This window comes from Caretta caretta, chromosome 9, assembly GCF_965140235.1.
Source record: "Caretta caretta isolate rCarCar2 chromosome 9, rCarCar1.hap1, whole genome shotgun sequence".
NCBI classification, from domain to species: Eukaryota; Metazoa; Chordata; order Testudines; family Cheloniidae; genus Caretta; species Caretta caretta.
Window position 1 is genome coordinate 79,476,520 of NC_134214.1, and position 13,699 is coordinate 79,490,218.

General features: G+C 43.7%; 2 protein-coding genes across 2 annotated transcripts in view; one reads left to right on the plus strand and one right to left on the minus strand.

Moving 5' to 3' along the window:
• Positions 1-13,190, minus strand: part of AR (androgen receptor) — a 116,338-nt gene extending 103,148 nt beyond the window's left edge. The window contains exon 1 of the mRNA XM_048864864.2: positions 11,215-13,190. Coding sequence (XP_048720821.1) covers positions 11,215-12,440 — 1,226 coding nt within the window. The 5' untranslated portion in view covers positions 12,441-13,190. The remainder of the gene's footprint in view (positions 1-11,214) is intronic.
• Positions 13,191-13,589: 399 nt separating this feature from the next.
• Positions 13,590-13,699, plus strand: part of EDA2R (ectodysplasin A2 receptor) — a 168,186-nt gene continuing 168,076 nt past the window's right edge. The window contains exon 1 of the mRNA XM_075132467.1: positions 13,590-13,667. The gene's annotated coding sequence lies outside the window, so the exon portion shown is untranslated. The remainder of the gene's footprint in view (positions 13,668-13,699) is intronic.

Sequence of the window (13,699 nt, forward strand, 5' to 3'; positions counted from 1 at the left end):
ACAAAGTGTATAGTGTTCACTTTATATTTATTTTTTATTGCAAAAAAAGAAAAAACAAAAGAAATTTTATTTTTCAGTTTACCTAACAAAAATACCGTAGTGCAATCTTTGTCATGAAAGTTGAACTTACAAATGTAGAATCATGTACAAAAAATAACTGCACTCAAAAACAAAACAATGTAAAACTAGAGCCTACAAGTCCACTCACTACTACTTCTTGTTCAGCCAATTGCTCAGACAAACAAGTCTGTTTACATTTACAGGCGCTAATGCTGCCAGCTTCTTGTTTACAATGTCACCTGTAAGTGAGAACAGGTGTTCACATGGCACTGTCGTTGCTGGTGTCGCAAGTTATTTACATGCCAGATGCGCTAAAGATTCATGTTTCTTCATGCTTCAACCGCCATTCCAGAGGACATGCGTCCATGCTGATGACGGGTTCTGCTCAACAATGATCCAAAGCAGAGCGGACCAACACATATTCATTTTCATTATCTGAGTCAGATGCCACCAGAAAAAGGTTGATTTTTTTTTTGTTGGTGGTGGTTCAGGTTCTGAAGTTTCTGCATCAGAGTGTTGCTCTTTTAAGACTTCTGAAACCATGCTCTACACCTCATCCCTCTCAGATTTTAGAAGGCACTTCAGATTCTTAAACTTTCAGTTGAGTACTGTAGCTATCTTTAGAAATCTCACATTGGTACCTTCTTTGCATTTTGTCAAATCTGCAGTGAAAGTGTTCTTGACACAAACAACATGTGCTGGGGTCATCATCAGAGACAGCTATAACCTAAAATATATGGCAGACTGTGGGTAAAACAGAGCAGGAGACATACTATTCTCCCCCAAGGAGTTCATTCACAAATTTAATTAACGAATGATTTTTTAATGAGCGTCATCAGCATGGAAGCATGTCCTCTGGACTGGTGGCCAAAGTATGAAGGGGCATACAAACGCTTAGCATATCTGGCATGTAAATACCTTGCAATGCTGGCTACAAAAGTGCCATGCGAATGCCTGTTCTCATTTTCAGGTGACATTGTAAATAAGATGCGGGCAGCATTATCTCCCATAAATGTAAACAAACTGGTTTGTCTTAGTGATTGGCTGAACAAGAAGTAGGACTGTGTGGACTTGTAGGCGCTAAAGTTTTATATTGTTTTGTTTTTGAGTGCAGTTATGTTAAAAAATCTACATTTGTAAGTTGCACTTTCAGCATAAAGAGATTGCACTACAGTACAGTACTGATATGAGGTGAATTGAAAAATACTATTTCTTTTGTTTGCCATTTTTACTGTGCAAGTATTTGTAATCAAAATAATAATATAAAGTGAGCACTGTACACTTTGTATTCTGTGTTGCAACTGAAATCAATGTATTTGAAAATGTAGAAAAATGTCCAAAAATATTTAATCCATTTCAATTGGTATTCTGTTGTTTAGCAATGTGATTAAAACTGCGATTGTCATTAATTTTTTAAATCACGATTAATTTTTTTGAGTTAATTTTGTGAGTTAACTGCAATTAATTTAAAGCCCTATTAATTCCTATTTATTATTTGTACTGGCATGACACCAAGGAGCCTCAATCATGGACTAGAACTCATTGTGCTAGGTGCTGTACAAATACAGAAGAAAAAGACAAAAGCTTACCAGCCAAGTATAAGACTAGAGACAGAGACAAAAGGTGCATATGGAAAGATGCAGGAGGGAGAGGGAGACAAAATGAAACAATGAAACAATATTAGTAAGTATGATAAGCAGCAATCTCAGCAGACCCAGCAGCCTAAGCATTGTCAAATTTGTAGTCATCATGGCAAGGGAGAAGTTTAAGGAGGGATATGAAGGACAATGAGGTGGCTTTGTGGATGTTTTGGGGGAGTATACATCACTTAAGTGCCACTTAAGCCCATAGCTCTTGTGTGGAATGTCAGCACAGAGGTGAATTTAACTATGTTTGATTGGTCAGAGTCATGCATCTACTGTACAGTTCCTTGGGAGCTATCAGAATGGCTCTAAGGAACAAATAGTTTTCACTGAAGTGGAATGATCATTTTACAATGGAACAGTTTGCCATCAGAAAATACTGATTCAACAGCATCCAAAAAACTTTTTATTTTATTTTATACTTTTATTATATAAATTACGATAGGAAACTATTAATTACCAGACCATTTACCAATTATAAAATAATTTACACATGACCAGAGTAGCAATTACCAATGAGCACACCGAGTACCAATTACCAAACCAATGAAAATAGCAATTACCAACTAGAATAACACTTACCAATTAGAATGCCAATTTCAAAACCAAGTACTGTACCAATTTATAAAAGAAAAGAAAAAAGAAACTAGAAATAAAAAATTGATATACATTTTATTATATAATATCATTTATACTATAAAAGTCAAAATGCTTTGACTATATTATGTCATGTTGACTTTTATATTATATTATAAATTTATTATATAACATAACATAAAACTTGAGTTGATAAGGTTGAAATGCTTCATTTAAAATTTATCAAAATGAAATTATTTTGACCTCATCAAAACAAAAGATTTCAGTTAGGTTGACAAAAATGTGTTTAATTTTTTAAACGAAATTTGGAATCATGTTCTGCAGGAAGTTTCAAAATTTCAAAAGTTTTTCATTGTGATTTGGAACAATATTTTTTTCAAAATTTCAGAATTTTCTGCAGAACAGGAATTCAGTTCCAACCAGCTCTAGTTTTTACTACTGCACTCACCTGAACTAACCAGTTTCAATTTCTGGTGCAACTCACAGTGAAGCACTGGTTGTAAATCGTTATCATTCTCCTAGATTTACCACAAAGCAATTAAGAAGTAAGGCGGAAGCAAAGACTTCCCATTCTTTCTGCCATTATCACAATAACCACTGCCAAATATAAATCTTGAAATAAAAACTTCAGATATTGTGGGTATGTTCTCTTCTCCTTGTGTGTGTAAAAGAATCCATAAACATCTCAGCATTTCTCTCTGCCGCTATGAGTTGCTCTCGCTCCCCTTGCTATTATCTATTATCCTATAAAACTGGAGACATCAACATCAACATCTGTAACAACTGGTTACATGGAGACATCAACATCATGAACTGACCCCTATTCTCTTTATCAGGTAATATGACAGTCCTCTTAGATCCTCCCCTCTTCAGTGGCGTCCGAGTTACTTTCATGGATAACATGCCTCCTGTGTGATTGTAAAGTGAGCCCAAAAGGCCAGTTTAAGTGGAGCTGATTATTGTTCACTTTGCCTTTGCTGAGTTGGTGTCACAATCCCAAGAAGGTGTTAGCTCACTGGCGTTGTATGAAAACACATACCTGTCATTAAAATATCTTTTCATTTGAAGTCTACCAATATACAAAGTTACAATTTCCTTCTTCTCTGTTATAAAACATAATCTGACTTTATTTAAAATGTATCTTTCATGATATATCTCCCACTCTTTTATTGTTCCCGCCTCCCTTCCCCCCCCAACCATTTTAAGAGAGAACATTAGGGACTCTCTAACCTTCAAACAAAAGCAACAAATCCTTTGCATATTTTCTAATTGTCTATGCTTAATACCTCCCACCCTTGCTGGAGGTTCCAATAATATGCAAATGGCAGGTTTATGACAAGGCAAAGACTAGCTGAGCTGTGCAACATGAAGTGCAGTCCTTAGTTTTGTAGTAGAGGAACACCTTATGAATACCATAAGCACAGAACATGAAAAGAAGTAAAACTGTACAGGTTGGGAATAGCTGTCACAACCTATTTGTTTACTATTATCTATATAAAGATAACAGCTAATACAAGACAGAATTCTCATACTCAGTGCTACTGTAGCTAAAATGGATCAGAGTTCTTAAGTGCTATTATACATTATTTCTCTGATGTCTTTGTGAATTCCCAGCCACTGTCTTCTATACTAAATGTGTTGTGTACAGATTACCCTTTTGTTACATCCTGGGTTTGAGAGGAAACTCAAAACAACTTGTCCATTTTACATGTCAGGTATGAGTGTTTAGAATAAATTTCTTACAGGTGTCAGATCTCAGAAATTCAAAGGGTGACTGAGAGCAAAGAGATGTTTTGTTTTTAATTACACCACGGGATTCTAAGCACAGCAGGCAAGGAGGTTCTAAATCTTTGAATGAACAAAGCTCTACATCACACTGGTTTATACCCTGATGCATCTACCCTCCCTAACTGTAGATTTCCATACTAGCAAATTCAGAAGTACTACTTGGAAACAAAGACAGAAAGAAATATTTATCATTTCATGGTAAATGATATTTACCATAGTAACAACTGAAATCACACAAGCAAAAAAATCATATGGTGGGGGGAGGTGGACAATAATAAACACTGGAAGCAAATACTTTTCCTTCACTCATCAGTACAGACATGAGAGCCTTTTTAATAGCAGAGGAAAAAACCTACAAATGTGAATACTCCCAGCAAAATGACAGTCTACTTAATTCCAACACCAGCCTTCTCTGAAAATCATCAACCAGTTCATAAATAGAAGAGGAATCAAATGATTTACGTTATTAATTTTATGGGCCCTGCTACTGCTGCAACATAGCAACACCAACATGCAATTTCTGAGTGTCTCCTGCAAGGTACTGAGCACCAGAGCGCTTGTGCAATCTGGAGATGCCTGAATTGAAATTTTATCTGTATGCCTGCTATAAATCACATGAGCCATCCTTAAATAGTGGCAGCGGGAAACCTGCTGCTGCTTTATAACTGCTGTCAGCTGAATTTAGGAGACCAAATGTTAAAAAGCACACACCAATCTAAATTAACAGTGAGAACAAAACAAAATCAACACATCCAAAACACAGAATAAAAGAAACACACAAAACACAAATAACCCAAATCAACCAACCCAGCAGGGGACTAAGTAAACAACCATCTCTGCATCATCCACTCTAACCCATCAAACACCAACTCTGAGAGACCAGACATGGGAATAGGTAGTCTCACTACCAGCCCTGAGTACAACAGCAAGAGCCTACCAGGCAGGCTCCAGATCATGATGAGCTATGGCTAAAATTTATCCTAAGAGCAAGTTTAAATGAGACCTTTAAAGTGTCACCTGGTTTAGTTTCCTACCTTACATGGTGACCAGATTGATTTCATAATTCATTAACTCATCCCTGATAGATGAGTATCTGGCCAGCGACATACCAGTTCACACGTAAAACGACTGAACAGTTCTTTAAATATACAACAGGACTGTGATCTACTCCATCCACCCTGGGCTTAAAAAAATATTTTCCTGGCTATTAGTGGAGAACACATGAAAGCCCTTTTCTAATTATTACTACGTGGTAAGGAAAACTCCGTTCAGGGCCAGCATCAACCCCATAGCAAGGCTGGTGATTTTTCCTTTTTTGCATTTCATTGGTTTGCAAACACAGTGCCTCAGGCAGTAGGTAGGGAAGGGTCTTGCCCAGGGCTCCAGAAGGTATCAGTGTCTTAGCCAGGTTTAGGACTGCTGTACTTTTGCAGGGGCAAAGACAATATTAGTCAGGCAGCTCAGGACATAAGGTTTAACTGCAGAAGACTTGAGCATAGTGTTGTGAACACTGAAGCGCTACAATTTCTGAACTAAGGGCCTGATCCAATGCCCACTGAAGTCAATGTGAGTTCTTCCAGTAACTCAAGCGGGCTTTGGATTGGGCTCAAAGTGCTAGAGACAAAACAAAAATCTGTCCAAGTATTATTCTACTTGAAAATGGGCCAAATTCATCCATGGAATAACTCTACTGAGGATAACGCGTGAATTACAGCAGGGATTATTCTGATCTGATCTAATCAATATATAAACTACCAAAAGTTGCCCTTTGGTACCCACTGGCCTATTATGCCATAAAATGATTTGTTCAGCTATCTTTTGTTATATTTTTTAAAGAAGAAAACTATTGGCAGAAAATAACAGACCCTACAGAACTCAACTACCATCATTAGCAAATCATATCCCAGGAACCATTATTATCAATAATGACTTTTCACTGGCCTCCCAATCTCCTCTGCTAAATAACAAACAAAAATCTATTTAGTGCTCACTGAAGCGATAGTTTGCAAGCACTTGCCAGAGCCAGAGATAATGCAGGTAGGCCCCGGGCAAGCTTCGTCCTATCCAAAAGCTATTCTAGTGCTTTAATTCCTGATAAGTATCCCCTGTTATTTAAGACCTTAGACTTTCCTAAGCAGAAGCTGACAGTGGCACAAAACTGGTTCTGTGACATGAAAAAGTGCATACACTCCCCTGTGAACTAGGCTGGGACCATTAAGCTCATTGGTCACTAGTGGCCTGGGGAAAAGAGAACCCCAGGCTCAACCTTCAGAAGTGTTAGGGACAATTCTGCAAACATGCAACACTGTGTTTTTAAAACTATAGATGCAACCAAGAGCTCAGATTTATTACCAAATAATCAGTCAGACATCACTGAAACCACTTCAGTATTCTGAAAGGAGATGGAAAGTGATAATTAAGGGCTGAATTCCGAGCACCTTAAAAACTGCATTTTTTTTCTCAAGCAACAACTGTCTTTGAAGTCAGTGGTCTCCTGCCTAAGAAAACACTATGCAAGGACCTCTGGATCTGTCCCCTGAGGTGTAATCAAATAAACCAGATACTTTGACAGTGCTGCAAAATGACAGCCTGCTTTCTTACAGGGACAAATATGCTGCGGTTGTCCAGGTGTAGATGAGGGCAGAATCTGCCGCAACGTTTTTTTTAAAAAACAAAACAAAACAAAAAAGGTTAAAAAAGGTGGTGAGGAGGGATTTTTTTTTTCTGTAACAAGAGACAGGGTTTAGCACATCAGTGATTTCCACACTTACCTGGAATCCACTGTACACTAAATCTCTTTTAATAACTGTGGACTTTGAGAGCATATGAGAAAGCTGGCCAGAATGGCAGGTTTCAGAAACAGCATTCTTCCATGCGCCACTTCTCTTCAAAAGAAATATTTACATAATATTACCATTTGCTTGAGCAGAAAGGTCATAGTAGAAAAACAGGGGGGTCAATCGTGCTCCCATGAAAGTTGATAAGAATGTTGCTACTGAGCAGGTGCAGGATTGGGCTCCTTGAATTCTAAAATAACCTTCCTTCACAGTCTCATACGCACACAGAGTGGAATACTGATTACTGTTAACGTAAAAGAGTTTAGGAACACGGAAAAAACATCTGGCTCAATATGCTTGCCTCTTTTTTGGTTGATCTTACTAACACCTTTCTGATTTTATTACCAACTACCTAAATCTCCTCCACCCGTAACAATTATTATTATAATAATTATTTACCATTTGTATTACAACAGCACCCACGGGCTCCATGTAAGATTACGGTGCCATTATGCTAGATGCTATATTAGTAAAAGAGTCTCTGCCCAGAACAGATTGCAATTTAATTTAAAAGAGGATATGACAAGTGAGTGTACCTCACAAACAAATGGACAGGATGAGAAAAAGGAGCGGAGTGATACTGATAGGAAATGTGGTTACAAAGACTAGCTATATGCACAAGTAGATGTTTCTGAGTCAATTATCCCTTCAATTTACTTATAGTCTTTGCTTCCGTCACCTGAATAGTGACTAATTCCAGGAATTTATTATTTTTGTGTGAAATAAATCTGCTCAAATCCCTTACTTATTCTTAGTTTCTAATTTTCAAGTCATGTCTTTTGGTTTGTGAACTTTCTGTCCTGTTAATATTTTTTCTAGCGATCCCTTTCTTAATTTAGAAAACCTCCATTGTCACCTCAAATACTGTAAACAATTCCTCAGTAAATGAAACATCACTATGAGAAAAAGCTATTAATCCACAGAATAACAAAGGCTTAGATGAATTTACCGTTTATAAGTAAATGATGCTGGAGCAATGACATGCGGCATGTGAAAAGCCTCAAGACCAATCCAAATGGATTAATACTTTTTGTTTTGCCTTTTTAATGTTTCAGTGAATTTAATGTACTACTGTGAGTCCAGCAAACTGAAATACTCTTGTTTATGGTAAGTGATACAGCACAGGCAGCATTAATCTCAAGCTAGAGGGACCAACCCTTCAGAATAAGCACAATAGTTCACCTCTATTAACCACCCACCCCTTGCCCTGTCCCCAGAGATAGCCAACAAGGGGGGCAAATGGTGATGGTGGTTTTTATAGGTGGGCATCCCAGCATCACAGGAACCAACACACTTCACAGAAGTGACTGAGCAGCCATCAGAAGGTGCCATTCAGTGTGCTAGATTCAAAACAATGACACAGTGATACACAGGAGAAAGACCCTGCGTCCCATCAGCCATCTCTTAAGCCATCCGAGCCCTCCCAGATGGTTTAGAGCTGAAATAATCTATTTTGGTATCAAAAATAAAATAAATTGAAAAGCATGACACAGACATGATATAACAAAAATAAAACTATAACCTGCTAAGAAGCAAAGGGGGAAATGTGCTGATGTTTTAACATCATGTATGCAAAAAAGGAGCAGAATAAAAAAAGATTCAAAATGTAAAAATGAAGACACAAATTCAAAAGAGAACTGGGGACAAGAAGAGAGAAGGAGACCAGTAACAGTGAAGTGAATGGATGAAGATCCAGCTTGATGGCACAAGGTAGGATAGCTCAGGGGAAGAGGGCTGACAGCAAAGCATTCCAAAACACCTATTACTACTCCTTTAGGAAGACTCAGCCCACCTCAGCATCTGCTGTTGACCACAGCGTGAATGTAGGAGGATCTGGGGCTCTACCCATGTCCTCAGAATGGATGACTACTTCTCCTTGGGGCTGCAGAACACAAGTGGGCACATTAGCTGAGTCCCTCACCTAGCATCAAAGAGAGTGCCAAGAGAATATCTTGCCTTGACCTCAGGGTGAGGGAAGAGGCTCCCTGTGCAATCCATCCTACACACTCTGTGCAATACCAGGCAAGTTGTGAGCCTCGTTAGCTAATGATCGAACCTTGCTTTGGAAATGTAAAGTGCTGTAAAAGTGCCAAGTGTGATCATTACAGAGGGACTTGCTCACTGGAGGGAACTGAGGGAAAGAACTTTGATACAAAACCGCTGTAGCTCCTGTGACTCTCTGCCATCACTCGGGCTATTGTCTAAGAAACTGATGTATAAATCACAGCCTCTGTCACAACAATGATTGTCCATTCATCTGTTATCTGTTCCTATCTAGAAGTAAATTAAAGGCAACTGCACACTACAATCAATAGGCAGTAGGTTGTTAACGGTAATAGAGAATCTCATCTAGATGACAAATAACTTTGGCAGGATTGAACTGTACAATATTAGCAGCGCCACACAGAAGCCTCATTCCTCTTTACTTAAACACAGTTAAATTAAAACCGAACACAAAGTGGCATATAAGTCCCGTCAGTATCATTCACGGTCAGACGCAATTTAAATAATTACATGTACTATATGGTTCTGAGAAATATTATCTGAAGTAATTACGTTTAAAAAAACCCTGGCCCAATGCTGTATACCTTCATGCGACTATTCTTTATTCACGTGCCATCTGTGGTTATATTGTGAGCAAGGACAACACACGTTGAGTAAGAAGTCAGCAGGACTGGGCCCCATGACTTCAAAGTCATGCCATCAACTGACAAAAGTTATGACAAGTAATAATTTAATGCCCTCATTCAGCTCCGATTACTTTCCACTGACTTCGGTGGGGTCTGCACCACAGTCCCAAAGAATACTCTGCACTTAACTCTCACCCCATTGGCACTATCTGTGCAAGTCAGACTCACTTTAACATTCCCTCGCTTTTCCCCATTTTTGTCACATCCTTATTTTTCATTTAAAACATTTCAGTATATGTAGTGCTCACGATAGCTGCTGTGTTAGTCTCTCAGGTGCCACAAGTACTCCTTTTCTTTTTGCGGATACAGACTAACACGGCTGCTACTCTGAAACCTGTCCTTTTACACGTCGTATCAAACACTAAGCGTGTGACCAGAGTTAGATTTGAACTGGCCACTGAGATGTAAAAATGCAGCATAGCCTATTATTAGTCCCTCAGCCTTCCAGGCACCATAGATTTATATCCCTAATTGTACTGATAGCATCAGGTATGGACATTTTTTGCCATGACTAACAATGCATTGAGGTGCCCATGGCTTCAATGTTATTTTTACCTACTTCAGGCAGAGTGGTTTACTTCCTACTTTGGGCTAGATTTAAGGGATCTAGTGACAGGACCGTGGGGAACTACTCTCAGTGAATTCCTTCTTGTAAAATATATTAAAACTGCCTTCAGATTTCTTTTGTTTGTTTGAAGAGGATACAGAGTACTCTCGCATGCAATCTTAGTAATTGCTCCTGTAACTACGTTAAAGACACAGACTTTAAATCTGAAGAAGGTATTATTATAAGAGCAAATTCACTTAGTTTAATTTCTTCCAGTGCTGTGATCAGTCTAGGGTTCTACTCACAAAGAAGACTAGTGCTCAGAGATTTTTTTAAAATCTGACATTCAATGGGATCTACACTAAAAATGTACTGACCTGAGTACCAGCCTGTTAGTGCAGATACATAACTAATTTAAAGGTAAGTAATAAAAGAAGTGTGGATGGTTATATCATCTTACCGTGTCCTGATTTTTAGAACAGCAATGCAGGCATAATCTCTGAGTCACAAGGAGCACTGCTATAATATTAATCAGGGTAAAACAAAAAGAAACCCACAAAACTATTACTCCATGTAGGCAGCCAAATCAAATTATGTACTGAGATTATGAGTTATGACCTAGAGTAAGCGCTCAATGCAAACCATCACCTTTTAATGAGCAAACCCCTTCCATGTACTTTATGCTCGATTATCTGAATCCACTTCATAACTCAGACTGAACAGCGGTAGCCCTCTCTCCTAAGAACTTGGTCTGGGCTTTTTAGAGGGAATCAGCACTTCACAAATGCAGGGAGAAAAATGTCCACTAACTTTTATAAGTAATTTTTTGCTTAAGTAGCCAGGGCAGCTAGTATATTATATGCACCTGCATGCTGTCCATTCCCCTAGCAGTGCCTTTTGGGACAGTCTGCTCGCAGCTGTCACGATAACCTATATTCACGGGTGTCTAGTACTGGTTTCCGATGCACAAAGTGGTTTTGCTGGATTGACTTTTCTGGGAAGATACTGACAGGGCAGAGGGTCTTCGTCTGCACGTGCCAGTGGGTACTTACCGCATTTCCCCAAAGGTCCCGGCATAGCCCTCCATCCAAGGGGTGAGTTCGCTCTTGATGCAACCGGAGGCAGCAGAGTAGGACATCCTGCCCACCATCCCTCCTGGGTACCACACGTCGGATGGGAAGTCGCTCACTTCTTGCCCAGGTGGCCCCTGGCTTCGCCCGCAGCCGAAAGGGCCAGCAGCCGCCTCTGCACATGGGCCGTAGAGCTGCCCCTCCTCTGCGAAAAACGAGTGCCAGGCTGGGGCCGAGGCAGGGCAATGGGGCGGCAGGCTGGCCATGTCCCCCCCGTACCTGCACTGGGCAGCCCAGGCGTTGCCGGGCCCGTAGTCCAGGGGCTTCTCCAGCTTGATGCGGGCATGGGGGGCGAGCGCCAGCTGGAAGTTGTAGTAATCGCGACCCTGGAAAGCAGCGGGCTCCTCCAGGCCAGGGGAGCCCTTGTACAGGGACAGGCTGTGGGGCACGTCTATGGCCAGCACGTTCTCGCCTGGCCCGGGGCCGCCGCCCGCGGCCGAGTGCCCTTTGAAGGAGGCCGGGCTGGTGCCCGGCTCTTCCAGGAGCGCAGCCCCCGCTGGGTTCTTGCAGTCCCCGAGCTGGGCGCTCGCTGCGACCCGGGAGTGCCCGCCGGGCAGGGCGAACATGCAATCCTCCCGGGGCAGGAGCTCGCCGGGCGCCTCCAGCGCCTCTACCCCCAGACCCATGGAGGCGGACACGGCTTTGCACAGCTCCTTGGCGCTGTCCCCCAGAAAGTCCTCCTTGGCCGCAGCCACCTCGCCGCGGCTGCCCCTGGCCTGGGCCTCCGGCTGCAGGAGCTGCAGGGCGCCCGCTTCGCCCAGGATGTCCTTGAGGTCCCCGGAACAGCCCTGGAAAGCGGAGCCCACCAGGGACAGAGCCGCGGAGGGGGTGACAGCGGGGCCGCCGTCCTCAGGCTGCAGCCTCTTGACCGCCGGGGCGCACTGGCCCTGGGGATGCTCCTCCAGAGCCAGGTACGCGGGGGAGTCCGGTTGCTGCTGCCGAGGGCTCTGTTGCTGCAGGCGGGCACCGGGTTGGCACTGGGCGGAGGAGGAAGGCTGGGGGCTGGTGCCCGGCTCCTCTCCGGGAGGGCCGGCGCCCGGGCTCTGGAACACCTCGCGGACGCTCTGGAACAGGCTCTGGAACGCTCCCCGGAACGTCTTGCCCGCCGGCCGCGCATACACGCTGCCAAGCCCGATTTGCACCTCCATCCCTGGAGGGAGCCCGCGGGGCAGTCGGCCGGGAGGGCTGGGGTCGAGCGCACGCGGCGGGCGGAGAACGAGCCTTTTGCGGTCCTGTCCCCTCTCGGGCCGCTCACTGGCTCGGGTCTAGCACCGGCTTTGGCCAGCGAATCTCATCCTCTCCTGCTCACTGCAGGCACCACACGCGAGTTGGGGGTGGGGAGGGAAACCCTGGCACTAGCAGGTGCCGCCGGGATAGGACCCTCCCGACTGCTGGAGCTGGTGGCTGTTCTTTACTCTTTTGATCGGTGACCTGGAGAGAGGCAGGAGAGTGGGGGGAGGGGGAGACCGGCCCACGTCGCAAAGCAGGTCCCGGGGCTTTGCAATAATTAGTCCGGTAACTTTTAGGAGGGAGGAGCGCGGCGCCTTTTTACAAAACGCTGCTGCGGCCGCAGTCGACGTCTCTCCTCGCAGCCAAGGGGAGGGAAGCGGCCGAGCAGCCGGGTGACCCGACGCTAAAGACAATAGCGACCAAACACACACACACACACAAAGGCCACAGCCGCCGCTCCACTCCGGAACGGCCCTTGACCCCCTTCCACCAAAGTCTGCGGGCGCCGCTTAGCGCTCAGCGGGATCACAGCCTACAAACCGTTTCACGGCTGCAAAAATATTTACACGGCGTCCCAGCGACGCTGCACCAGGATCGGCGGCGGGGAGGGATGCAGCTGGGGGCGGGGGCGGTGGGGAACGACAGCAAATTCGGAGAGGTTGTTACCACCCCAGAGCCCAAATCGTCCGGGCTTCAAACGGCTGCCGCAGAGCTAGGTCTCGGGTGAAACAGCAACAAGTGCTGGGGGAAAGGGAAAGCGCGTCCCCCGAGCAATCCCTCGCAGCAGACTCTGCGCGCAGCAGATGGATCCCGGGGCTCTTTGCTGCAACTCGGGCTGGTTTCTCTTCGCCCAGTAGCTGAGCTGCTGCTCCGCCCCGCCGGCGCGCGCGGCCCCCAACCGAGCCTTTTCCCGGGGCTGTGGGGGGAGCGGTGTGTGCCCCGCGGAGCCCGAGCGATCAGCGGCGAGTGCTGCGCGCCGGACTGGAGCTGGGACTTTCGCTCACTCGAATCCGTCCTGTTGCTCTCTGTCTGGCTCCTCGGCCAGCAGAGCCGGCGGGTGGGGAGCGGAATTGGCAGAGAGCTCCGGGCTGAAGAGAAGCAGGAGGGGCGTCAATCAGAAGAGGCTCGTAATAAAATCCACCAAGGTATTTCACATTGATCACTCAGCGGTACTTTA